Raw genomic sequence first — 24,938 nt, 5'->3', positions numbered from 1 at the left:
TGTGGATGAAAAAGATTAACGAAATGAAAGAAAGGGTTGACTGGTACCATGAATGGACATCGAAGACTTTTAAAGTTAAAGCCGATACAGGATGGGTTTCAGGATGTTTAGACCTTAAAGCAGATAAAATATGTTAACGATGAGTTAGAGAAGAAAGCAAAAAGACTCATACACATACAAGTTTTACAACTGTTGCTATAGAAAGTATTGAAGGAACGGTTGAAGAAACTGGTGGGGATGCAATATATTGTAAACCTCCTAACTTTCCACAAGGTTTAACATCGGATGACGACATAACGACGATGAGAAACATTAGATGTAAAGATGTTTATGTCATGAAGGATGAACATAATATTAAATTCACTGCTCAAGATTTATATGACAAGAAAGCAGACAAAACAGAGCTTCAAACATTAAAGACAGAAATACTTCAAACATATATCCTATAGGCTCTATTTATACGTCAATGAACTCTACCAGACCAGAAACAGTTCTGGGTTTTGGAACTTGGACTCAAATAGTCGACAGGTTTTTGTATTGTGCAAACTCTTCAAAGGAAACAGGTGGAAGTAAAACGATTTCAGGTGAAAATTTACCTGCACATAGTCACTACATAGATTTAAGTACATCTCAAGCAGGTTGGCATAAGCATAGATATTGGGATTGGTCAGCAATGATAAAAGGTAAAGGATATGATGTTAAAGACAACGTTAAGTTTGCTATAGATTGTTACTGGAGTAACACTGAGGGAGGAGGAAACCATACACATCGCGTTTCAGGATATACGCAAACAACGGGACAAAGTAAAGACTACATGCCACCTTACATGACAGTTTACGCATGGTATAGAAATGCTTAGTCGTCATTTTCAACTTCTTTAGCATATTCGTCAGGAGTTGTCTTATATTTGTTAGGAACTGTCTTTGAAAGTATACCACCTTGAACTTTGACAAGTTTGAAACGAGGTCTGACAATAGTAGTTTATCTTCTGCTTGCAGTCTGTACATTTTGCCATGTTTGCCTAAAACTTCATAATATTCTCTTGTATACTTTCTTCTATTTTTACGAACACGAATGTGAGTACCTGTCGGGTTCCCATTGTTGTCATAGTCAATAGTATTTTCATATGGGTCGCGTTTAGGTATTTCTATTTTTACTTTGTCACCTTTCTGAAGTTTGAAGCCCGGCATTCTTTCTTGTTTGTCTCTTTTGACTAAATTATTAAATATATAGTCTTTCTCTAAGTCAGGGTTGTTTTTCATTTCTTCGGGGGAGTGGTTTCCCAAACCTTTTTGTTTACGGCTATTGTAAATATTTAAAACTTGTCTCATCTTTGCCATGGAGAAGTGTCTATATTTGTCGTCATATGACATTTCATTTGCTTCACCACCTTGTGGTTGGTTTAAGTCTCTTAACATTTTTATACAACCGTCAATGACACCAAGAGCAGAATGGTTTTGGTCGACAATGAAATATTGGTTTACATTTTTTGAACGCAGATAGTTTTTTACATCATCTGATTTGAAAGAACTTTCACAGTCAGATGTCAGTTTTGTTGGATGGTATTTGTCAACGAATATTGTCAAAGCAGTTTTCACATCTAAAATATTTTTGGACCATAATGGTATGGCTTCACAGTATCTTGTGTTTTGACCGACAAATATTAGCCAGTATGGAGGTCCATCTTCTCTATACCTCGGAATGTTTTCCAAGATATCCATAAACCAAGCATTTGGTGTTGAACTAAAGATTTTTATCATGAGTGCTTTTTTTGTTGCCTTAGAAACATAGGGGTCCTTGTTTGGATTCGTCATTTTTTAACCCATAAGAAATGGGTTTATTTGGCGCATTAGCAGGAGTTGCATCCAGATTTTTGCCCGCAGTGGGAACAATAGCCAGAGGTGTATTTGGAGTTGGAAGGAAGATTTTGAGTACATTAGGTATACTTAAAGAGTATCTCATACCGAAATGGCTCACAAAAAAAGTGACATTTTTTGGCGCCAATAATTTGATTTTTCTGATTCTTTCTATTTAGATATATTTATTTAATATTCATATTCCTTTATATTGCCTCATATTATTTCCCATTTTTAATCATATTATACAAATCTTTAATAATTTTTAATGTTTTTTAACACAATGAATATAACTGCAATCGAGGTTTTTGACGATTGATTCTTACGAGAAGTTTTCCAAACTTTGAGTTAATGTCAAGACATTAACTCAAAGTTTGGAAGTCTAATAAGGGGAATTGTAGGCTATGAGGTACTGATTATATATCAGTGCCTCATAGCCTACAATTCCCATTAGAAATGGGAGAAACTTTGTCCGCATAACTGATGATGCGGACAAAGTTTCTCCCATTTCTACTTAGAATGAAAGGGCAAGAGGTATATAGGTACACTATATATCTCTTGCCCTTTCCTTCTTACCTAAAGACTTCCAATCTTATTTTTTTCCCCAATTTTTCCCCTAAATTTAAATCTTATATAATATAAATAAAATGCATAATATCAATCACAAAAATTAATGTTTATTTTTTTAATTAAAATTGCCGCGCAATTTAAGGTTTTCTGTCACTTTTTTGTGAGCCATTTCGGTACGAAACAGGTATACTTAAAGAGAAAGCACAACCTATTATACAAACTGTACAGAAAGGTTGCGATGTAGCACGAGATGCAGCAAATCTTATTCCAAATCCTGAAACAAGAGGAAAAGTTCAAGGATGGATGGACAATGTAGGAAGACAAGCAGGAAACTATTATAACAAAGCAAATGACTACTATAACCAAGCAGGACACTATATGGACCAAGGTGAAAGATTCTTTAACAGAGGATATAACCATGCACAACAGTGGGTAAACAATAACCAACCGCAACCACCTCAAACTTGGGGAATGTAAAGTTTTTTACTGAGATGAAATGAACAATACAGCATTGAGACAAATGGGTTCAAGATGGATTTGTCGACTTCCAGCAGTTACACCACGTGTTTGTCAAGTTCTTCCTATACCTCAGGAAGTTTTAGACCGACTTAAAAAACAACAACAACCAGTTGAAAACAAACCAAACTAAAATTTTTTACTGAGATGAAATGACCGAAGAAGTTGAAACGGTAGATTTGACACCACAAACAAAAAGTTCAGAACCATTGTCAAAACCTGTCAAAGAACTTACAGATGAAGAGAAAAATTCAATAATAGAAAGTGCCAGGTCTGGAAATACAAACCCTAACTATAAAGTCACTTTTCATAGAAATGGAACGGCTAGTATCTCAAAAAAGAAACAGACTCTCACAAATAAAATATTGAAGTCTGAAGGAGCTTTCGAGACAACAGATGGAAAAGTTTACTTCACTGACCAACAGTTCATTATAGAACATCTCATTGACTTAGAGTCGAAATATTCTAAACTTTACAACAAACACAAAAAGTTGAAAGGAAAACAAAAACAAATGGCATATGATATTTATGAAGATGTTGACGACACAACTGTTCCTGCAGGTGAAGTAAAGTCAGAGGAACCGAAAAGTGACGAAAAACCGATAGAAGAAGAAAAACCAAAAACTGAAGATAAACCAAAACCAAAGTTTAGTTTCCAAACTAAACCAAGTCAACCTTCATTAGCTGGTATGGGTTGGCGTCAAAGACTTATGGCAGCAGGCGGTTATGTAAAGTAAAGAAAAAAATATTTTTTTATTTTTATAAAAATGCCCCCATATAGAATGGATAGAAAATCTGCTAGAATAAAAGCAGAGTTGCAAAGATATGGTTGGAGAGTTTCGAAGAAGTTTAAATATAAGAAAGGAAGACCCATAAAAGTCTATGACAAACTGGCTGGTCTTCGCTACGAAATGGATTTGGAAACAGCACGTGCCAATTATCCAAACAGACTAGAGAGGTTAGAAGAAGAACGTCTTATGGACATGCTTTCGATGTTAGTGAACCTCAAGTTGAAGGACACGACGGCTTTGCCAGATTCTACTGGAAACATGACGAACAATTGCATCCTTTGAGAAGGAAAAAAGGTAGTGCAGAGGATGGTCATGCTCCCATGGAAAGAACAAGATATGCATATGAAAAGTATCGTGAAGTTAGAAGTCAAATTACATCTGGTCGAACCTTTACAGTAAACTTTGACGAAGGAAAGAACAAAGAAGGCTTCATGGGAGTACTTGCTGCAATAAAGACGGAAATAAGAAAGGATACAATCTCAGATTGACCATAACAGATTTGGATGGTCACATTTACTATGCAAATGGCAATGAACAAACAGCTGCAAAACTTCTTGACGCTTTCAAGACTACAAAGAGAGAACAAATGGTTGACTCCGACTCAGACATTTTGAATGCAATTGAAGGAATTGCAAGTGTCAAGTTCGAATGGTACCAACCTAACCCTCAAGCAGTCAGACAACATGCTGGATACTTTCCCGTTCATAAATAAGTCTGACATTGACTTGACAAGGTATGGAATTTACAATTCAATTGAAACAATTGTCAACGAACCTTGCATTCTTACATGTCTCAGGAACTCTGGTCTTGTTTCAGAAGAGAAGATGAAGTATCTTGAGTCATGTGTGAAGACAAGGTACATTCTCAGAGGTCAATTGGCAAAAATTGCACCGTTGGCAAATGTCAATATCCGAGTCAACATACCTACAGCTAAAGGTTCTTCACATGACGACTATGTTGTTGAGTTCAATTTACCATGGTTGAAGATTGCAATTGTCCACAACCACTTCATGTTGAACGAAAGTCTTACAAACCCATTGTTCGGAAAAGGCAAGTGCAACATTGTCAGAGCTGTAAACATTCTTTTCGAGAAAGGTTTGTTGGAACCAATTCCAGATGACAAGCTGACAGAAACTTTTGTACCAAAAGACGAAACAAACTTTTCACTGTTAGCAAGACCAAAAGTTGTTCCAGACAAAGTTCTAGTACAAAAGAAGTACACAATTCCACAAGGAGTTGGATTGTTCGGATACCAACCTGAACCAAAGAACTTCCAATGAGGTTGCAAGAACTTCAAGATGCTATAAACAAACTTCCATTGAGACATCCAATTGACGTCAAATTGTATTGGAGAGCATCTGAGTTAGGTCAGAAGGTTTTATATGAAACAGGTTGCTTCGACGATGTTTATGAGATAACAGGAGAAGTTTCTCAGAAGATAAGAGACTCACTTGAATTTCCACAAACTGGACCAATTGGTTGCGACAAGTTCGACTCAAACGAAAAGATATACTATGTCGACCTTAACGCTGCATACATGAGGTTTGTCCAATATATTCCGACTGGAATTCCAAACGAAGATGGTGAGTTCCCGGGAAGGAACTATACAGTTGGAAAAGTCATACAACAACTGTATGATATTAGGAAAGCTTCAAACCCCAAACTTGCAATGACACTCAAATTGCTTATGAATTCGACATGGGGATATTCCATTAAGAAACCTCAAGAGATGAAGAGTAAACATTATGAGAAGGTCGACAACTTTGTTGAAAGGTTTTCTCCTTTTGTTTTGAAGTACGAATTCACTCAAGGTCAAAGTGGCTTAGTAACCACATTAAAACCTATTGTCGAACATTGGTCTTACCCTCAGTTCGCAAAGGCAGTCCTTGACAACTACAACAAATTCTTCTCCGAAGTCAAATCCAAAGTGAAGGTTTACTATGAGAACATTGACGCACTCATGACGAACGAAGAAGGGTACAACAAACTCATTGAAATGGGCATGGTCGGTGAAAAGATGGGTCAATTTCAAATTGGACAAAATTTTCACCGAAGTTCATGTCCTCTCCAAGCGTAAGTACTGGGCATACTTGAAGACGGCACAGAAATAAAACATTGCATGAAATAAAAAATTTTTATTCGAATTTGAATTAAAATGTGGGAATTCTTGGGAACGGGAAAGGCTTATTTACTTGAGGAACAGGTAAAGGTGGTGGAGGTGGAGGTGGTGGCAACCAGTCCATTTTATATTCCTTCCTAGCTAATTTCCGTTTAATTTCATGGTCGCCCTCGGAGTCTTTGAATCGGACAGGTCGAGTTACACCATTCTTGGTCTCAAACTCATATATAACCTGTTTGTCTGTATTTTCGTCGACTATGGCACGAGACACGAACATTGACCAAACGGACAAAAAGTGTCATTTCGGATGGTCACGCAGCCAATCGCATTCGAGCACTTCGAAGAAGCCTTACGTTCCAAGGGAGAGGGTGTCTGGTGCAAGGCAGAGGTCATGAAACTCTACGAGCAGTACATCCTCAATGCCTGGGAGGACAAATCGTCCTTGGATTGGCAATTCTACCAACTCCTCTGGGACGACCTCCTACGCAACTGGGATAACGAAAGAGCCCAATTCAAAGGTCGGGAACTAATTTTGCAAATTACCCTTAATTTAACATACTTATCCAAATAAACACCTAAATTTACTTGGGGTTTCCCCCTAAAATAAAATTTTTTTACTCTTAGAACCACTCGAGGTTCTCCTTACGGTTGTTGAGCTTGTCACCGTCAATGTGTCTGACCCTCGTCTTCTTGCCTGGATTTGGAACCCATTGAATTGCGACAAGCTTGCCCATGGAAATTGAACCGCGATTCCGAAGGTTAAGGTTCAAGTGTCCCAAGTTGTTGAGGACTGGGGTAAGAACCTTGCCTGTCTCCTTGTTGCGGATTTGGTATGGGTAGGGTTGGGAAATTTCGTAAGCGTCATCGGCAACAAGGGTTGCCCATGTAGCGGCTTCAGGAACTTCTTCGTGTTTCTCTTCTTCCTCTTCTTCCTCTTCTTCCTCTTCTTCCTCTTCTTTGATAATACCTTCGGCAATTCTGTGTTCACGAAGTACGGTGTTGCATGTTCTGTCCTTTCCGAGTACCTTCCAGATGGCGTCTATCTCTTCGAAGAAACGGTAGATGAGTCGGGCAAGGTTTTGGTTCTCTATGTCGTATTGGCGCAAGGTTTCCGCGAAATCGTTCAGGACTTTCTCATTGGAAGCTTGGTTCGTGAGGACATTGGCTTTGAGATTGGTCATCTCTGTCATAAGACTACTTTGGAGAGTCTTAATGGTGTTTGTCAGATGAGCTTTCAATTGGGCAATTTGAATTTGAACTGGGCGCTTGTCTGACAACCTTGAAAGGACATCTGCCATTGAGTTTGGCTTCGGTGCTTGTTCGGACATCGAAAAATGAAGTGGTTTGAGAATGACGGTTTTACTTCAAAAAGCTTGTTATGACAGTTATGTCATACAACAAGTTTAAAATAATATCTTGCTCTTCTTCTGAACGTTTGTTGTCTCTTCCGATAAAAGTTTCGAACATGAGAACCAAAAAACGTTTTTTGAGATTGCGGAAGAGTTCAGGCAAACGTTCATATTCTGGATATGTTGGGAGCAGTTCGAAACATCTGAGCTGACTTTCGGACAAAATTGGGACAATGTCAACAAATTCATCTTTGGTCGGACTGCTTGAAGGTAAGTCCCTTACATGTAAGTAGCTCTGGTAAAGTCTTCTCATTTCTGCTAACTTTTGGAGTATAGCTTCGTAGTTTAGAAGTTTTAATTTTAATGTCTTATTCCACTCTTGACATCTAAACGGTAACTATCCATGAGGTCAAGAGTAGCTTTGGTAGCTTTAAGTGGAGCTATCTGTTCCTTGACTCCTGCAATTTTGGTTGCAATTGTGGTTTGAGCTCCTTCAAGTTCGCCGTCTATGTCGTTCTCAACGCCTTCAACCATGGCTTGAAACTCTTCATCGGTCCATTGAGATTGGTGTGGGACGAATTTAACTTGCTTCATTCAAAAAATGAAAAAAATGTTTTTACTCAAAACGTTAAGGTTGACTGAACTGGTTGGATGTCGCCTTCACAGGTTATGTAGAACGGCTGACCCGAGAAGTGAAGGAGAGACTGAATTGCCAATTTCATATGGGGTAGGGGGTTCTCCTTGTTTGGTATTTTTATCCAAGGACGTTTGTTTAGGAACTTAACAAGAGTTTCTCTTTTGGCGTCCTTTATGTCGTCGAAAGGAGTTTTTTCTGGTATTTGAATTGGAATTCCAGTCGAAGTCTCGAGATTCAAGGCAGCCCTTCCAGAAATAGCGGTGAACTTGACCTTGGGCTTCATTACCCTGCGCAAGTACTGCTTAACAACTTCATTTATCTCTATAAGGTAAATTGCCTCGTCAAATCCTTCTGGTATTCCGAGTCCTTCCATCCGACAGGAAAATATTTTCCCGACAACTGGAAAATATTTTCCGGACAAAGGGAAAAAATTTTCCCGACGACAGGAAGAACTCTTCCAGTTGTCCGTCCGTAAACCATTCAAATTTTCGAAAATTGAGAACTTTTTGGTCGAACTTCAGAAAAAGTTTTTCCTTCCGACAGAAAAAGTTTTTTCTTCCGACAGAAAAAGTTTTTTCTTCCGACAGAAAAATATTTTCCATCCCACAGGACACAAACGAATGTCCGACGTCCCACCAACCGAGTCCATTCCCAAACCAGAGGAACCTAAAGCACCAGCCCCTGCACCTCAGTTCCAGCAAGTACCTCCGATTTACTACCAATTTCCACCTCAAGGTTACTACCCACCACAAGGCTTCCCGAACTACCCTCCTCAGCCTATGCCTTACTTCCCCAACCCTTGGATGTTTATGCAAAACCCTGCCCCACAATTCCAATCTCAATCCAAGAGAGACCAAGAGTTCGAAGAAGGTCTGAACCGCTTACGCAAAGAGTATGCTACTGCCCCTATGGAAGACGACAGGCTTTCAGTCTCTTCCCTCAAATCGACCGATTCGACTCGTACCACAGATTCGGTTCGTGACCGTGAAGACTACCTCAAGCAGTCTGAGAGACTCTTCATCCTACAATCATTTACAGTTGGAGCTCTCAAGAACATGCGCAATTACGAAGGTCAGACACCAGCTGGAGACCGCAAAACAGATGTACTCGCAAGAGCCGTCCAACTGGTCAAGACAAAGACTGAGATAGTCGACTTCATTCTTGCAGCTTGCCCATACAAGTAAAAAAATAAACAATTACGAGTTAAACTTTTTATTCTTTCTTTTCTGAGTTGTTTAGAGCTGGTTTCTCTTGTAGGAACCTTTCGTACTCTTCCATGGTCATGTAATTGCGAATTTTGTACGCAATTCCAGGTTCGTTGTTTTTGAACCTTACGTATGTAACGCTTCCATCCTCCTCAGGGAAGTAAGCTGCTAACATCTGACCAAGTTTTCTCGGTGACTCGGAGCTCATAAAAATGTCACTTTTAAACGTTAAGTTTTTAGTCTTATTTTACCCTTTGTTTACCCTTTGTTTGTCAAGGTAGTATTGGAGTGCAATTTCTCCAAATTCTCTGTGTCGGAGTTCTTCAGCATTTTCCAAGGTGTACCTGGAGAACTCAAAGAAGTTGTCAAGAAGATACTGCCATGCTGCTCTTCTGAGTTCGTCGGTATTTTGGAAGTGTTGCACCTTCGAGTCTTCTGACATGAAAAAAATGACACTTTTTCAGCAAAAATAATGTTTAGGTGAAGTGGTGAGATCTCACCTGTTTTTTCACCTCTTTTCTCACCTCTTGAATTTGTCATGAATTTTCCCGAAATAAAAAATAAAGTTAGTTTTATTTTTATTTATTTTTTTATCCGGAATATAAAGACAGATATGTCAACATCAGAGAACACAACAACAGTTATAGTCCATGAAGCCATAAATGAAGAATACGAGTACATACAGTTTAACAAACAACTCCGTCTCATTCGTTCGGTCAAAGACGATATGTACCAAATGCAAAGTATTTTGACAGCATGTTTTGCTCCAGATACCAAACATACAGACGATTGGTTCAAAAACCAAAGCACACAAGAACTTTTGAGCGAAGCACAGCGAGACCAACTTTTTTCGGGGTCGCCTAAAACTCATGAAAATCGTAAAAATTTGCCAAATGGTTTGAGAGGTTGGTATGTACATAGACTTCTTGTAAATGCTGTTGCAATGTGGGCTTCGCCTCGTTATGCTTGGTATATTTACAGACTTCTTGACGAAATTCATAGACAAGAACGTGAAGAGATGGAAAAGAAACTTCAAGCAAAAAATGAAGTCATTGAAGCAAAAGACAAAAGCATTCAGAAAAGAATACCACGTTCGGTACCAAAAGGAAAGGAAAAGAACTATAAGTATATGATTTATACTGAAGAGATGGAAAATGAAGAAGACAGAGATATGGTTATGTTGCATTTAGTCAGAAGAAACAACAAAAGCTTTTACGACCTTGCTAAGATTTACAAATCTGACAGAAATTGGTTCTATCGCGAAAACTTACCGATTTCAATGACCCCAAATGAAGATGTGAAACAAATAGTTCAAGATACGTTACCTCAAACACACTATGATATGAAAGGTTGTACAATACTTACCTTCAAAGAAGATTTGCCATTGTTAAAGGAAAAAATAACAGAGTATTTTGACAACTTCAAACAAGCAGAGTAAATGAACTCTTTATTTTTCAAGCTTGACTTTTTACAATTTGAACTTTGTTTCGCGTAGATATGAATTCTGAAAGAAGTATGAGGGTCTTGTATGACTTTATACTTCTCCCATAGTTCATATCTGTCAAACTTACCTGCCATGGACTCTTTCATAAGTTCCATGAAATCGTCTTCGGACAATCCAGGGAAAAGTATAATGTCAGTAAGTATTCTTTTAACATCCTTACTTAAACTCTTTGCTGTCTGTACACAAATGACAACTGAGATGTTAAAGTGTCTGAGCTTCTTAAGAATTCGACACATGTCTTGTTCTCTATTCTTTAACAAAGGATGAGAAGCAAAGTCATCTAAGATAAGAAGACATCTATGAGGGTAAGTCTTCCAATCGTGATTGCAATTTCTTCGAAATGTATTCTATCTCTTTCTGTTTGTTTCTGAAGTGTTTCTTCTCTAATATTCTCTGCATTTCCTCATTTGGGTCTTTGAACTTAGAATTTATATACTCATTTATAGCATTATACTTCAAAACTCTTCTTTGGTACTTCTTTATCCAATCTAACAACTCAGAGTCTTTTATACATACTAACTTAGACTTCTTTATAATATCTTTGAACGAATTGACGGTTTGGTCAAATTGACCAGAAGTACTACAAATAACAACTAACTCATAGAATGGGTTCTTCTCATCTAGTTCTTGTTGTTGTGCAGCCATTTTAAGATAAGTGAAAGTCTTACCCGACCCAGGTGGTGCAATTAGACCTGTTATACCATTCTGAGCAAATAAGAACTTGTCATGTATAGGCTTTATCTGAGCATTTTCTAACTTTCCTCTTGTTCTTATTTAAAACATTCTCAAATTTCTTGTCAATGTCAGCAAACTTTTTTTCTAACATATTTTTAGAAAAATTAAAATTTTTATCTTTTAGAAAATGTCTAGCGATTTCGCTATCTATATTCGAGACAAGCTTTTCGACAGCAAAACATCTGTCGACCATAAAATCTTACATAGTGTAAACAAGAAAGGTGAATTTGTTCTAAAGTTCTGTTTCTGGGAATATGACAAGAACCATAAAACATTAGGCAGAGAAGTCTTTAAGTTTGTCAATGACAGACTTGTTGACAGAGATGACGCCGATTGGAGAGATGAAGTCCAACAAAACTTCTTAGAATGCAAAGAAGACACATGCGCTGTTCTTGAAGATGAAATAGAAAACAGAATAGAAGAGCTATTAAAGGACAAAGAACTTTTACATAAATATGGTTGCGCCAAATTTGACATAACTCCACCAGAAAAGAAGAAGAGAGAAAAGAAAGAAAAGAAAGTAGAAGAAGAGAAGAAAGAACCTGAACCAGTTCCAGAGAAAAAGAAATTTGACATGTAAAAATAAAATTTTATTTTTAGAACATTTCTGGGTCAATGTCAATGTTCTCTTCCTCTTTAGGGCAAACACTGGCTTAGACTCTAAAATCTTTTTACCCAATTTACCTTGAACTTCAACTATCTTAGACTCATAATATTCATAGTCGTCTGCTTTCTTTGGTTCATAAGGTATAACAAGTTTGTATGCTTGCCTTCTTCGAGTTTTGAGAACTTTCTGTCAAAATTTTCTTTGACTGTCAACATACGTCAATGTATAAGTCTTCAAAAGTTGCACCACTTTTTTCTAAAACAGCAAACTTAACTGGTGCATGTTCCAAATTTTGTCAAATGTAGACTTTTCAAAATTGTAGAAGTAAACATTCAAATATGCGAATGGAGCTAACTTATCTTTGACTTCTGTCATGTACTTATTTACTGAGATGAATTTTGCCATCTTTTCTATCGGATAAAAAAAGATTTTTTTTAAATTTACTCAGAAAAATTTTTTTGTATATACACCATTCTGAACATCTAAAAGACTTTTGACATTTGCCAAGAATGTTCGTTTAGACGCTGCCATATAACCATATTCTTGACAATATTGTTTATACGAATCGTACAATGACCTTTCATCTAAACACTCAAAGTCAGTTTCATCTATGAACAGTTCATATACACTCTTGTTTGCTTCTAACAATGTTTGTCTCTCTTCGGTATGTGGAATTTGTCTTGGATTGAACTTTGAAATATCTAATGTCATAAAATATGAGAACAAGTGGTTGTAAAAGTCAGATGTCAAAGTTTCTGCTAAGTCGTCAAAATATTCTGTATCTTGCATATGAGAATCTGACGTTCTGACAACTACATATCTTCTGTCAGAACTTTCTAACTTCATCGGAACAACATTGTTTGAAACCATAATGAAGTTTGCAACATTTTCACAAACTCTTTGGTCTTTATACTTTCTTTCAACAACTCCAACTTTGTCTGTTATAAGACTCTTCAAAGCATCTGAGTTCAAAACTTTTGTTGTATCTATACTTTGAAGTTCATTGCAAACTATAAGTTTCATATTCTCTATTGAGGAGTTAAACTTGCCAGATGTTTTCTAAGTTTGTCATATTCGGGTTCGAATAGCCCTCTAACAGTTTGCATAAGATATCTGTAAAGAATGTGTTCTTACCTGTTCCTTGTTTTCCAATTATAATGAGAGCAGTTTCATTTTTAGCACTTGGATGTTGTAAGATGTTTGCAAACCAACATAAGATATACTCATAGACTCTTTCGTTTCCATTGCATATAATTTCTTTGACATGGTCTAACCAAGCTTCTATAATATTTTCTTTCCATTCTACTTGTTCGTATTTATATCCAGTGAAGATAGAATAGAAGTTTGGAGAAGGTGTATAGAACTTTATACCTCGAACTGAAAAATCTTCTAACTTTGACAATAAGATATCCCAAGCATCTAACATCTTCATGCCAACTTGTACGACTTTTATTTTCTTAAGTTTCTGTCTACATTCTTGTTCTGAACTATTGTTGCTCTTGGTTTGTTAAAGACAACATCCCATTCTTTCATACATAACATTCTGGGGGAGTCGACATAAATGACTAAACGTTTCAAATTCTCGACTGCTTTGTTATAGTCTCGAATGGACACATATTTCTGAATGCTTGGAAGTCATAAAAATCTGAAACATCTATTCTGTACATTTTTATAAAAATAAAAAAAATATTTTTTTTATTCTTGACTGTTGTTCATTTGTTGCATTTGTTGTTCTTGAGCTATTTGTTGTTGAAGTTGTTCTTGTAATACAATACTTTCACCAGTTGCATCTTCCAATTCGAAACTTTCTGCCGTCATTGACAAATACATAGGACATAAAAGTTTTACAGGAACAAAGTTTGCGTCAACTAATGTCAACGTTATACTTGCCAAAGTGTTTGAGTTCACTAAGGTTGAAAATTCTGCATTCGAATGAACAATAGGCAAACCAGCAGAGAAAGTATTGTTTATACGCATAAGTATCTTTTGGTCATAATAGTTTCTGTCGACATTCGAATAACACTTTGAACCTAAGTTTGAAACAATATATAAGATTGGTGTGCTTAATGTCAATGGAATAGACATTCCTTGTATGACACCTTTTCCTGTTATAGGAAACTGTTGGTAGTAAAAACCAGAAATAAGTTTTGTATTATAGCTCATATCGTTTATAGTAAACTCAGTCGGACATCCAAACATAATGAAACCTGCTCTAGTTGCAGCACATGTTACACCCGTACTTAAAGTATTAAATAAGTCAACAAAACCTGTTGGTGGTATATCTGAGTAAGTATCTTCAAAGGAGTATTTTTTACCATTCACAACAATAAAGTCTTCTGGTGTCAAAAGAGCAAAACAGGCTTTAGTCGTCATTGTGTTTAAGGTTAGTTTACAATATCGTCCTTGAGGACTTTGTAAGTTTGTTGTTATAGAATTATATGACTCAGGGTTTTTAGTCGTAATAGTATAAACCATTATATCTTCTGCCATTTATATATATTTAAAAGTTTTTCTGAAAGTGGAGAAGAACTTCATCTAAACTTTCACATGGCGTTTCTTGAAGTTCTCTGTCTAAGAAGTTCAAATATTTTGTAAAGACATAGAACTTTCCTTTGTCTACACGAACAAACAAAACAGGGTCTTTCATATCGTTCAAAAGTGTGTAAAGTCCTTTACATGAAATAAAGTCTATATTATTTTTCTTCAAACATCTTTCAAGAAGTTTTGACATTTTTACTTAGCAAATAAATTTTAATGAAATGTTGTGGTCGTCAAATATTTTTATGACGTCTGGGAAACTATACTTTAAGTTCAACGTTTCACCTCCTTTCATAACGTATATCTTGTCAATGACATTATATGAAACACCACAGCAACTAATGTCGGGTTCTATTTCTTTGATGTTTATATCGTCTGCCTCTGTCAAAAGTTTCAATAGTTCTTTCAAAACTTCATGAGGTGCAATGACATATGAGTTCACTTTTACAGGGTTGTGTTCGACCAAGTTTAACATTATACTTAAAGCTTGACAAATCTTCTCCTGAGTTTGAAGTTTGTCTTTCAGTTGTTGGTAGTCGTTTCGAATATCTGCAACAGAACTTAAGTCTCTGCTAACTTCAGGATATGTTGGTTGTTCTTTTACAGGAACAATTGTTATACCATCTTCGTCTTCGTATGGTTTCCCCACTTCAACATCTCTGTCTTTGACATTGACAACAACACTTTGACTGTTTGTTTGAGTTGGTGAATTTAACTTCACATCTGCCACCGCCATTAAACCTTTTGAAACACTCACGCTTCTATTTTTCGGAAATGACATTTTACTTAGAATAAAAAGATGGACGTATTCGAGTATCTCTTCGAATTGAAGCAGAACAAAGTTTACACACACAAACAATACAAATACATTGACAGAATAGTTCTTTATACAAACAATGGTAAATGTTATAGAATAGCAATATTTGCTGAACCAAAATATTTTCATAAAGCAAAGAAAGTTGGTATAACTGAAATGGTGAAAGTTCTTGAAGCAGACAAAAATATAAACTTCAAAACTTACAGATATTTCTAAAGGTAAGTTTATCTTACAATATTATGTCAAAATGGCGTACTGTCAATATTTGACGGAGAGAAGTCAGTTCAAGAACAACTTACTGACCTGCTGCCAAAATCTGCTCGATGGAAGCTGTCGTTATGCCAATCTGAGGAGCCCCAGCAGGTTTCATCGAACGAATCTTCAAAAGAGCATCTTCCGTGAAAAGTGCTATTGGTTTTGTAAACTTCTTTGCTCTCAGTTCATCTGGACCGTCTCTGTCACCAGTATATTGTATTTGTACAGTACCAACAGTTGAAATACCACCCATAAAGTCTTCTGAGTCAGCAAATGGAATGCCAAGCCAAAAGTTTGAACGGTCTCCATTTGTATATTGAGTTTTTTGACCTCCTGTATGAGTCCATACTTTCACATATGGCATAATAGAACTTTGCATTTCAGGGTTAATGGTTGTTGTGAAGTTGTTGTTAAAGTTCATAGCATCTAATGTCAAGTTGTATGACCTCATATCCTCAACTGTAGAATATTCTTCTCTTGGATAATATTTGCCATCTATGTTTATATGATATTTAATACCGGGTTGTAGAAACAAGAATAGTCATTTATAGTTCGTCTGAACAGTACAAACATAGTATCTGCATGTTTCATTGCAGTTGTTAAAGCAATATCTGTTCTTGCACCTGGGCTCCTGATTTGGTTTCCAACTTCACCTGCAAAGTCTTTGACAGATATTTGGTGTATAGGGAACATAAGTGGAACTGCAATATATTTGGCAGCTAAAGCATTTGAAATATCTGGGTCCAACATATAGACTGCAAGTCTGCTTTCTATTCTCTTGCATTCAAATTTTTTTCGCATGTGAACTTAACTGGGTCCCAAGCAGTTTCCAGCAGCATTGAAATAATAGTTTACTTCATTGTTGAAGTTTGAGAAACCAAAGTCTAAGTCAACTTGTTGTCTTTGCAAAGTCACAGAACTTGGCTCCACCAGTTCCAGCTACAGTAATGCTGAATGGTCTTGTGTTGGTGTAATGACTAAGTTATTTTTGCTTGGAGTAAGTTCAATAGAAATTTTTCCTGCCCAGTTTGGCAAGTATCTTAAAAACCTGAAATGAGGAAAGATGACAAAGGAACTCTAAGTTTCAGTTTTACTTAGTGGCAGCAGTTCCATCTGAACCAGAAAGGTTAACATAAACTCCTGGAACGTTAGGGTCAAGTCTTCTTATTTTCTCAATATTTGCATACTGGTCTGTTTGTTCTCTAGCTTGTGGTTGTACTGAGTTTCTCAAAGCGAACCATTCATAGTTTGCCCATGTTACTGTTTGAACTAAGTCAGAGTTAGAATATATCTTATATCCCATGAAAACTTCTGGAGCATATTGGTATCCGACATAGAAAATTCCATTGCAACCTTTCTTGTCAGACAACTTGGCAGAAGGTTTTATTTCAATGTCTTGTTCCACGTATAAGAATGAGTTGTCAATAGAAATAATATGAAACCTGTCGCAAGCAATATCTACTGTTGTTGAAGAACCTTCTCCAAACTCACCTACGTTTCCATAAGAAACAGCAGTTGTATATTCGTAAGTTCCAGGAACTATTTCTGACCTTCTAATGGCATTGTCGCATTCGTTATACCATTCGGAAACATTTCCGTTCATGGCATCCAAAACTGTTGGCGTTATATTCTGAGCGGCGTACATTTCATATGGGTAAAAATATAGAATAGTTGGATTTATATGTCATAATAGAACCCACTCGGACCAAGCTTTACTTTCTTCCTGACTGAGTTTTTAACTCTTCTTTTTCCTTCATTGCCACTACTTTCACTAGATGAAGTTACTTCTTCACTACTTTCACTTTGTTCTACTCTTCTTCTTTGGTGTCGCTTTTGGTAACTTGCCCTCTGCTTCAAGTTGTTGCATCTTTGCCTCATGTTCACCTAGTATGTTGTAAATTTCCCATGTCCTTTTTGCCTTTGGGCTCTGGTCGCCCATCTCAGGTAACCTATATCCTAGAAAGATTTTGTCATAGTTTGTATTTGAGTCTTCGCGTATTGTTTGCATGACTCTTTCCTGAGTTTCCGGTTCAAGCTCTTCAAACAGAGCTTGTCCATATGGAATAAGCTCGTTTCCAAATATATGTTTTTGTAGCCATTCTGGTTTTCTTTCCATGTTACCAATAATATCTTTTGTGAATGGGAAAGCTTTTACCCAATGTTTCAGTCTTGCGTCATTTATTTCTGTAGTTGGTTTTATTTTGTCAAGGAACATGTTTTTCAATACTAACATTTCATTTGGTACTGTCCATTTGAGTTTTCTTAAATATTCATCCCTTCTCGTTCATTGTCTGCAAAGTAAGTTTTTATGACATTTTGCAAACTTTCGTTTGCAAGGTCATGTACAATAGGTTCTCTTCCTTCTATCTCCCTAACTTTCTTTCTAAACTCTTCACCAAATATACCATCTCTATGGTTCTGTGTAGTTCTTTGAGATAAATGTTCTAGAACGTCAGGTGTTATATTTCCATCAGCCATGTTCATTTCATACTGGTCCAAAATATCTGCATGTTTCATATCTTTCAATGGCATTAAAGCCGCGCTGAAAATACCAGCTATATCTGGTTCACCATTCACTTCCATTGCGTCTACAACTTCTTGGAATTGTGGTTGTAAGTTTATGAACCACCTATCCGGATTAGCTTTATGACCCCATCTCATTGTAGTTCCATAGTCTGCAGAAACAAAAGTAGGTTTGTTTCCATATTGGTTAGGTTCTGAATGAACTTTAAACAATGTTTCATTTCTATATGTTTTGTTGAAATTTAACCTTTTATTTTCACCGAGTTCAGCCAAAGATTGAACGTTATATGGTCGTAAGTAAAAAGGATTGTTGTATTTGCGTACACTTTCTTTCAGTTCTTCCATTCTATGCTGAATATTTTCATCTGATGTTGGAGTCTTTTGTATGTCGGCGAACATTTTTCGATATTCTTCTACTATGTCAGCCGAATTTTTCTTAGACTCTTGGAAAGATTCCATATTCTCCGCATACTCTTGTTGAGGGTCAAGATTTTTCGGCTGTTCCAAATCTTCATCTAGTTCTGTGAAGTTAGTTTCCAAAGGAGGGACTTGTTCGTTTCCTTCAGGCTCTTCTAGCTGTTGTTGCTGAACTATTTCTTCCATGTCTGGTTGTATCTGAACTTCTTCCTGTGGAGTTTCTTGTACCTCATCTGCTGGCATTTCATATATTCCGAGACCGTTTTTAAAAGTTCCCTATTAAGTCATCCGCATCATAACCTTTCTTCTTTCGTTCCGTCTCTATTTTTTACGCGTTTCATGAAGAGAGTTGAATTATCATTTAGCTCTGACACCAAATATCTCGGAGTAAATTCATCATGTCATTTGGATGATATGCTATTAAATCATATCCCTTAGCGAGCTTGTATTTTCCAGGTTTGAAATTATATCCCATTTGGTGCTGAACCATAAAGCTAAATAGGTTCGGGTCAGTATTTCCTTCCTTGAACTTTCTAATAGCTTCTTTATATCTGTCACTAAAGTCAAGAGTATCTGGGTAACCATAGTCTTCCTTAAGCATTTTTAAGAATTCTTGGTTTCCTTGTTCTCTACTTCTTTTATGTCCTTGCTCTGTTTGTGGTTGTTGCTGTGCAGTGTTTTGAACTGTTGGTTGTGTGCAGTGTTTTGAACTGTTGGTTGTGGTGCAGTGTTTTGAACTGTTGGTTGTGGTGCAGTGTTTTGAACTGTTGGTTGTGTGTTTGAACTGTTGGTTGTTGTGTGGTTTTGGTGCATGCCTGTGTCTGTGTCCATGTGACGATGTAAATGTTTTAGGTAGTCCTGGTGCAGGTGCTTCTCTTGGAGGGTTTGGTGGTATATAAGTTCCACCAGCTGGCACATATGTTCCATCTGCAGCATAATGTCCTACCTGACTTTTCGTTTTTTAAGAAAGCATTTACTAGGTCTGTTTTGGTCTGTTGTAACTCTTTTTCTTGACTTTCCACAACAGTTGCTCTAACGGCGTCATAGGCACTTTGAACTGCCTGTCTCGTTGCTGCATCTGTTATTTTCGTCATATTTTGTGCTACTTCTCTTAACTCTTTGTCGAAACCTTCAGACTTCAGTTTCTTTCCAGATGAGAAGTCGTTCACTAGTTTCACCTTACTATGAAGAGCTTCGAAGGCGTTCTTAAAGTCAGCATTCATTAAAGCTTCATTTGAACTGTCTTCATCCGCTTGTATTTTTGTCCTTATTGACCCTATAAGTTGGGCTGCTTTAGCGTTGGCTTGGGCATCTAACCAGTCATTATTAGCTTTTATATATTCTGCGCTTTTCATTGCCTTTTGCATGGCTGCGTCGTTATTTTTACTTTCTTGTGCTAAGTTTTCATACTGTACGGTTTGGTTTTGCAACTGTAAAAGTTTTTCTGCCTTTACATTTGCTTCAACTTCTTTTTTATACTCATCGCTATCCATATATGTCTTCAGGGCTTTTTGTTTTATCTCTTCATCTTTCAGTACTTTATATTGAGTAGTATGGTTTTTCAAATTTATAACATCTTGTTCCATTTTTGCTACTTCTGCTGCTTTTTCTGACACTTTTTTCGCATATTCCTCTGTACTTAGTTCTTTCAGTTGTTCTTCTTTCTTCTTTTTCTCTACGTTTAACTCATTGAGTTTCTTTGTGTGTCTGTCATATTCTAGTTTCTTTTCGTTTTCACTTATTTGTTTCTGTATGTCTATGTTTGACTTTTTGACATCTGTTATTTGATTTTTGAGTGAACTCAAATTCATTTGACTTTGAGGGTTATAAGCTGTTCCGTCTGCAGCTCCACCATAGCCTGCCATTTTCGCTAAAAGTGCCGCTCTTAAACCTCCACTCTGTGCACCAATAACTCGGTTTAAAAGCATAGGGTTGCTTGACATTTGTTGCAACATAGTGGGGTCATTCATCATTTGTTGTTGCAACTGTTGTTGTGGTGTCAGTTTTACTATTGGATGTTTCAATGCTCCCTTCCTCTTACGTATATTCTTACGTAGCTTACGTGGCATTTTAAGTGAAGTTAAAAAGCGGTTTTTGACAGATGTTTATATGACACTTTTTGTTCAGCACAAAAAACTACTCGGTCAAAGTGTTGTCAGTTTTGTAAAATAACCGTCCTATCTCATTCTATAAGGGAAAAGGCTTCTCAAAGTATACTTCCTTGGAACGCCTGTAACTTTTCCTGTAGCGACGATAGACCCTTAGTTGTCCGGACAAAGTTATACTATTTTGAGTGCTCTACAAAAAAGTCAACGGCGACGACTCTCAAAAACCGTTGTGTAAAAAGTTTTACCGTTGGACAAAAAAGTATATATAGAAAACAAAAAACGTTTATAGTTCATTCAATATTTGAGATGGAACGGTTTGCCAACGGTAACTATTAAATAAAATAAAAAAATAGAGGGGGTCTCCGTTGGTAAAAACCGTTTATTTTAAACTTTTCTATGAGTAGTCCGAAAAAAACAGTTCATTTTTCATAATGGAAGGAAGAAAAAATGTCGCAAACAATTCGTCGACTACCTCTGCAGTTAAAGTTCCTACAACTTATGTCTCACCATTCTCAAAACCCTTACGACCTCCTATAATACCAAAGCAACTTCCTCATACAATTGCAAACAATTCGTCGACTACCTCTGCAGTTAAAGTTCCTACAACTTATGTCTCACCATTCTCAAAACCCTTACGACCTCCTATAATACCAAAGCAACTTCCTCATACAATTGCAAACAAATTGTCCAACAATTTGAGTTCTTCTTCTCAAAACACAACAGATACAGTTGTCCAAACAGCACCAGAACAAGTTTCACATAGTTCTACAATTGCAAACAAATTGTCCAACAATTTGAGTTCTTCTTCTCAAAACACAACAGATACAGTTGTCCAAACAGCACCAGAACAAGTTTCACATAGTTCTACAATTCAAGACAAATTGTCCAACAATTTGAGTTCTTCTTCTCAAAACACAACAGATACAGTTGTCCAAACAGATTTACAACCAGCACCAGAACAAGTTTCACATAGTTCTACAATTCAAGACAAATTGTCCAACAATTTGAGTTCTTCTTCTTCTCAAAACACAACAGAAACATCTGAAACAGATTTACAACCAGCACCAGAACAAGTTTCACATAGTTCTACAAGTATGTTAACAAGAGCACAATTTCAAGATTTAATTTCTCTTGAACAATATTCGAGTAACGAAACACAAAGCGACGACTGTAACCTCTCGCTACCCGAATCCATTCAAAGAAAATACGCCATGAAAAGACTGAAATTGTTGTATAAACTTCTTAACAATTGGGGAGTCGAAGACAACTCAGATTATAGTGAAATGTTTAACAAAGTCATAGAATCTGTTAAACCAATTGAAAACGACATAAAAAATCCCGGTGTTCTTGTAGACCTTTTCGCCTCAAAATTACCAGTTACAACCAATCTAATAGCAACACAAGCTATAGAGCAATTTATTTTATGTTTTCCCAAGCAATATAGACAACACCTGAGGGAAACAAGAATAGGAAAATTTCAATTGGTGTATCCTACAACATACAACTATTACGAAGAAGCAAATGAATATGGAGAACTCTCATTCCATTTCACACTTTCAGTTCCTGAGGGGGAAGAAAAAGCAATCTATCATGTACAATCTCTTGCAGGATGTGAAGGAAAACCCACATAATAACTACTGTTGCAATTGACAAACCTGCAAGAGTCGAAGACGATGTTTTGTTCGCGTCCATTGCTGGTTTTGGCATGGGAGAACCAATTCCAATTTCCCATTTCACAGAATACTCAGCACAACATTTTCAAAATGTAGAATTCGTGTTCTACGACCATCAAAAGTTCCTGCTAACAAAGCCAAAGAAACAATTTGTCTCAATATTTGTTGCTGGTCATGTGGCTGACAAAGAGCCATCAGATACTGACTATGAAGAAGAGGAGGAGGAAGAAGAAAACGATAGCGATGTCGTTCTTATCGAATAAAAACTTTAATTTCTTACTATATAATTTTTTAGTTCTCCTCTAGGTTTTTTTAGGGGCTAGAAGGGGCGCAGCCCCTGGAAGCCCCACTACCTTTTTTTTTTTTTTCATTTAATATTATTTTGATAATGAAGATTTTATTTTGCAATAATATAAACGAAATTTTTTACCTTATGAACTTTTGATGGAAATATGCAAATTTAAAATAATAAAGAAAGCCGCGAGCGAAGCGATCGGCTTAGTTCGAAGATTTTGATTCAAATCTTTGCTGATCTGTAATTCGCGGAAGCCGCGAGCGAATCGAGCGGCTTAGGTCTAAGATTTTGATTCAAATCTTTGCTGATCTGTAATTCGCGGAAGCCGCGAGCGAATCGAGCGGCTTAGGTCTAAGATTTTGATTCAAATCTTTGCTTATATTCCTTAAATTCTTTATGAAACTCGCAACAGTTCCATAAAAAATTTTAAATTCTAAACTGTCGAAATTACCGATCGGTAATCACACCCTTCACGGGTGTGTCACTTTTTACAGGCGTGTCACTTTTAGCCAAAATTACCCCTACTCCAGGCGAAAATGAGGGAAAAAGTGAGAAAAAGTGGCTTTTCAGTTTACAATTTTTAGTTGATACACCTCTTTCAGCTTTATTTTAATATTGCATTCGACTTGCATTATCCAGTGAAAAAAATCATTGTATATTAAGGGTGCACTTACCAATTTCTGACATTCTCTCAATTTTTTGACATCCAAGATTTATATACCAATTTTCTTAGGTAAAATGATAATATTTTTTGGCTTATAGTATAGCTCGTAAATTTTCGTTTTTTGAAAGAAAAATTGAAAAATATCAATGTAGTGAGGATTGTCAGCATTCACTCAAAATCTACCAAGAGTTTCAAAGTTTCAAATCTATCTGAAATGAAGCTTTGAATCTCTTGTATATCTAATTGTAGAGGTACCTTTTCAAAATGTCTTCTATTGATTAAATTTAATCAGTAAAAGTCATTTTGAAAAGGTACATCTCTATAATTGCTATTGAGCATTCACTCTTGGAACCTTGGAGCTCTTGTGTAGTGCATGAAAACTCCAAGATTCTAGCATAAAACATATATCATAGACATAATTTCTTCAAATATAATTTAAGGTTATTTTTTTTAAAAATTAGAAAAGCGTAATTTAAGGTTATTGAAAAGTGACACTTGGCAAATTTGTCCCGCAATCGAGAGATATATAGTCTATCGATATATATCTCACCCTCTGGTTCCCTTTCTGACAGCGGGAAACTTTGTCTGAATGTTAAACTATTCAGACAAAGTTTCCCGCCTATAACAGAACATTTTTATACAGCCTGATCTACAAGTTCTACCAGTTCAAATACAATCTCTTTTTTTCAAATTTTAAGTTCTATTGTTCTCATATCTTTCAATTTTCTAAAAACCTCTCATTTACAGATTTTAATCATAATATTCAATTTCTCTAGCATGTGTATTATGTGATTATTCAAAAAACTTTTAAATATATAAAAATTAATTTTTATTAAATTATTTAATGTCTTGTATTTCGATTTTTCCTTCTGAAGTTAGCGAGATCCTCTTTTAGGTCGCGCTCTTCGTGTTCGACAATCCATTTCGGATTTTCTTTGTCTTCAACAAGATTCCAAAAGTTATTTTTTTCATGAATGAGGAATTCTCGTGGTGTAAAGTTTGTGTTTGTGTTTGGGTTCTTTGGTAATTGCGAATGTGGCTTGTTGTTGTAAAAGTTGATCCAAATTATAACATCCGACTTGCTACTTGAGTGTTTTTCGATATCAGGCCATATACGCTCGACCCTTCCATTTTGGCGAGACGTATATGGAGTGATTGTTATATGTTCAATTTGATTTCGATCAAGAAAATTTTGAAATTCTCCAAAATTTTCGAGATCATTATCGGTCCAAAATGCAAAAGGTGCAAAACCTAATGCATTAATTGCTCTTTGTGCAACAAAAGTTGTATTTGATGCAGATTTTTGTTTAAGAAATTGAAAATCGACGATATAACGGCTTCTATCGTCGATTATCAAATACAAATAATTTCCAATTTCATGACGAAAATAATGAATATCACAGTGTAATATTTCAAAAATATTTTTTGCTTGACATTGAGTGATTTTTTCTTGTGGTTCAATTGGAGGTGGATTTTCTGGGTTTATAAATAATTTGTAGTATTTCCTTCCATCACGATATGAATAAAAAGGACAATCTGGATTCAAATAAACCGCCGAAATGAGAGTTGGTGTGATATCAGTAAAATCGACTGTTTGGGATGGGATAATGCTTGTATCGTTTGATGTTAAATTTTCTCTGTCAATTTGATAAAACCAACCATTGAAATTTTTGAGAGCATCTTTAATTGAATTTTTATCATCAATATTAATTTGTGATTTAATATTTTCAAATTGATTGCGGTTTTGTCTCACCATAAT

General features: G+C 36.2%; 15 protein-coding genes and 6 pseudogenes across 21 annotated transcripts, besides 9 other annotated features; 9 read left to right on the top strand and 12 right to left on the bottom strand.

The window, feature by feature from the left end:
* Positions 1-436: 436 nt before the first annotated feature.
* Positions 437-18,217: a mobile genetic element.
* TVAGG3_0113080 (phage tail repeat-like family) lies at positions 467-859 on the top strand (the record flags this gene model as incomplete). Its single annotated transcript, XM_051223248.1, has 1 exon — positions 467-859. The coding sequence occupies one exon, from the start codon at positions 467-469 to the stop codon at positions 857-859; it is 393 nt and encodes a 130-aa protein (XP_051108234.1).
* Positions 1,259-1,814, bottom strand: TVAGG3_0113070 (uncharacterized protein; the record flags this gene model as incomplete). The annotated part of the gene is made up of 1 exon (XM_051223247.1): positions 1,259-1,814. A coding segment is annotated over one exon (556 nt), but the record flags the coding sequence as incomplete, so codon positions are not given.
* Positions 2,222-2,428: a mobile genetic element.
* On the top strand, positions 2,923-3,075 carry TVAGG3_0113050 (uncharacterized protein; the record flags this gene model as incomplete). The annotated part of the gene is made up of 1 exon (XM_051223246.1): positions 2,923-3,075. One exon carries the CDS (start codon positions 2,923-2,925, stop codon positions 3,073-3,075), a length of 153 nt encoding a protein of 50 aa, XP_051108232.1.
* Positions 3,095-3,679, top strand: TVAGG3_0113040 (phage tail repeat-like family; the record flags this gene model as incomplete). Its single annotated transcript, XM_051223245.1, has 1 exon — positions 3,095-3,679. One exon carries the CDS (start codon positions 3,095-3,097, stop codon positions 3,677-3,679), a length of 585 nt encoding a protein of 194 aa, XP_051108231.1.
* Positions 3,854-4,906, top strand: TVAGG3_0113030 (annotated as a pseudogene). The gene has a single exon. A coding segment is annotated over exon 1 (1,053 nt).
* Positions 5,884-6,129, bottom strand: TVAGG3_0113020 (uncharacterized protein; the record flags this gene model as incomplete). Its single annotated transcript, XM_051223244.1, has 1 exon — positions 5,884-6,129. One exon carries the CDS (start codon positions 6,127-6,129, stop codon positions 5,884-5,886), a length of 246 nt encoding a protein of 81 aa, XP_051108230.1.
* TVAGG3_0113010 (uncharacterized protein) lies at positions 6,160-6,423 on the top strand (the record flags this gene model as incomplete). The annotated part of the gene is made up of 1 exon (XM_051223243.1): positions 6,160-6,423. The coding sequence occupies one exon, from the start codon at positions 6,160-6,162 to the stop codon at positions 6,421-6,423; it is 264 nt and encodes an 87-aa protein (XP_051108229.1).
* Positions 6,473-7,795, bottom strand: TVAGG3_0113000 (annotated as a pseudogene). Its single transcript has one exon. A coding segment is annotated over exon 1 (1,323 nt).
* TVAGG3_0112990 (uncharacterized protein) lies at positions 7,822-8,211 on the bottom strand (the record flags this gene model as incomplete). Its single annotated transcript, XM_051223242.1, has 1 exon — positions 7,822-8,211. One exon carries the CDS (start codon positions 8,209-8,211, stop codon positions 7,822-7,824), a length of 390 nt encoding a protein of 129 aa, XP_051108228.1.
* On the top strand, positions 8,459-9,022 carry TVAGG3_0112980 (uncharacterized protein; the record flags this gene model as incomplete). Its single annotated transcript, XM_051223241.1, has 1 exon — positions 8,459-9,022. The coding sequence occupies one exon, from the start codon at positions 8,459-8,461 to the stop codon at positions 9,020-9,022; it is 564 nt and encodes a 187-aa protein (XP_051108227.1).
* Positions 9,051-9,251, bottom strand: TVAGG3_0112970 (uncharacterized protein; the record flags this gene model as incomplete). Its single annotated transcript, XM_051223240.1, has 1 exon — positions 9,051-9,251. One exon carries the CDS (start codon positions 9,249-9,251, stop codon positions 9,051-9,053), a length of 201 nt encoding a protein of 66 aa, XP_051108226.1.
* On the top strand, positions 9,657-10,481 carry TVAGG3_0112960 (KilA, N-terminal/APSES-type HTH, DNA-binding family; the record flags this gene model as incomplete). Its single annotated transcript, XM_051223239.1, has 1 exon — positions 9,657-10,481. The coding sequence occupies one exon, from the start codon at positions 9,657-9,659 to the stop codon at positions 10,479-10,481; it is 825 nt and encodes a 274-aa protein (XP_051108225.1).
* On the bottom strand, positions 10,516-11,373 carry TVAGG3_0112950 (annotated as a pseudogene). The gene has a single exon. A coding segment is annotated over exon 1 (858 nt).
* TVAGG3_0112940 (uncharacterized protein) lies at positions 11,410-11,862 on the top strand (the record flags this gene model as incomplete). Its single annotated transcript, XM_051223238.1, has 1 exon — positions 11,410-11,862. The coding sequence occupies one exon, from the start codon at positions 11,410-11,412 to the stop codon at positions 11,860-11,862; it is 453 nt and encodes a 150-aa protein (XP_051108224.1).
* TVAGG3_0112930 lies at positions 11,879-12,294 on the bottom strand (annotated as a pseudogene). The gene has a single exon. A coding segment is annotated over exon 1 (416 nt).
* TVAGG3_0112920 lies at positions 12,330-13,321 on the bottom strand (annotated as a pseudogene). The gene has a single exon. A coding segment is annotated over exon 1 (992 nt).
* On the bottom strand, positions 14,627-15,163 carry TVAGG3_0112910 (protein of unknown function, DUF4106 family; the record flags this gene model as incomplete). Its single annotated transcript, XM_051223237.1, has 1 exon — positions 14,627-15,163. The coding sequence occupies one exon, from the start codon at positions 15,161-15,163 to the stop codon at positions 14,627-14,629; it is 537 nt and encodes a 178-aa protein (XP_051108223.1).
* TVAGG3_0112900 lies at positions 16,438-17,144 on the bottom strand (annotated as a pseudogene). The gene has a single exon. A coding segment is annotated over exon 1 (707 nt).
* Positions 18,218-19,545: 1,328 nt separating the features above from the next.
* TVAGG3_0112880 (protein of unknown function, DUF4106 family) lies at positions 19,546-20,508 on the bottom strand (the record flags this gene model as incomplete). Its single annotated transcript, XM_051223236.1, has 1 exon — positions 19,546-20,508. A coding segment is annotated over one exon (963 nt), but the record flags the coding sequence as incomplete, so codon positions are not given.
* Positions 20,509-22,252: 1,744 nt separating this feature from the next.
* Positions 22,253-22,483, top strand: TVAGG3_0112870 (attachment subunit-related family; the record flags this gene model as incomplete). The annotated part of the gene is made up of 1 exon (XM_051223235.1): positions 22,253-22,483. One exon carries the CDS (start codon positions 22,253-22,255, stop codon positions 22,481-22,483), a length of 231 nt encoding a protein of 76 aa, XP_051108221.1.
* A 101-nt stretch (positions 22,484-22,584) lies between these two features.
* Positions 22,585-23,042: a mobile genetic element.
* Positions 23,013-23,042: a terminal%2Cinverted (terminal inverted repeat of MuDR-3_TvMULE3 transposon ID:TVAGG3_0112860).
* A 131-nt stretch (positions 23,043-23,173) lies between these two features.
* Positions 23,174-23,206: a mobile genetic element.
* Positions 23,174-23,206: a terminal%2Cinverted (terminal inverted repeat of tvBac_53III transposon ID:TVAGG3_0112850).
* Positions 23,207-23,332: 126 nt separating this feature from the next.
* Positions 23,333-23,696: a mobile genetic element.
* Positions 23,668-23,696: a terminal%2Cinverted (terminal inverted repeat of MuDR-4N1_TV transposon ID:TVAGG3_0112840).
* Positions 23,697-23,798: a mobile genetic element.
* Positions 23,799-24,020: 222 nt separating this feature from the next.
* On the bottom strand, positions 24,021-24,935 carry TVAGG3_0112820 (uncharacterized protein; the record flags this gene model as incomplete). The annotated part of the gene is made up of 1 exon (XM_051223234.1): positions 24,021-24,935. One exon carries the CDS (start codon positions 24,933-24,935, stop codon positions 24,021-24,023), a length of 915 nt encoding a protein of 304 aa, XP_051108220.1.
* Positions 24,936-24,938: the final 3 nt, after the last annotated feature.

Source organism: Trichomonas vaginalis, chromosome IV (assembly GCF_026262505.1).
Source record: "Trichomonas vaginalis G3 chromosome IV, whole genome shotgun sequence".
NCBI classification, from domain to species: Eukaryota; Parabasalia; order Trichomonadida; family Trichomonadidae; genus Trichomonas; species Trichomonas vaginalis.
Note: the sequence above shows the minus strand (reverse complement) of the source record. Positions and strands in the feature narration are given on the sequence as shown.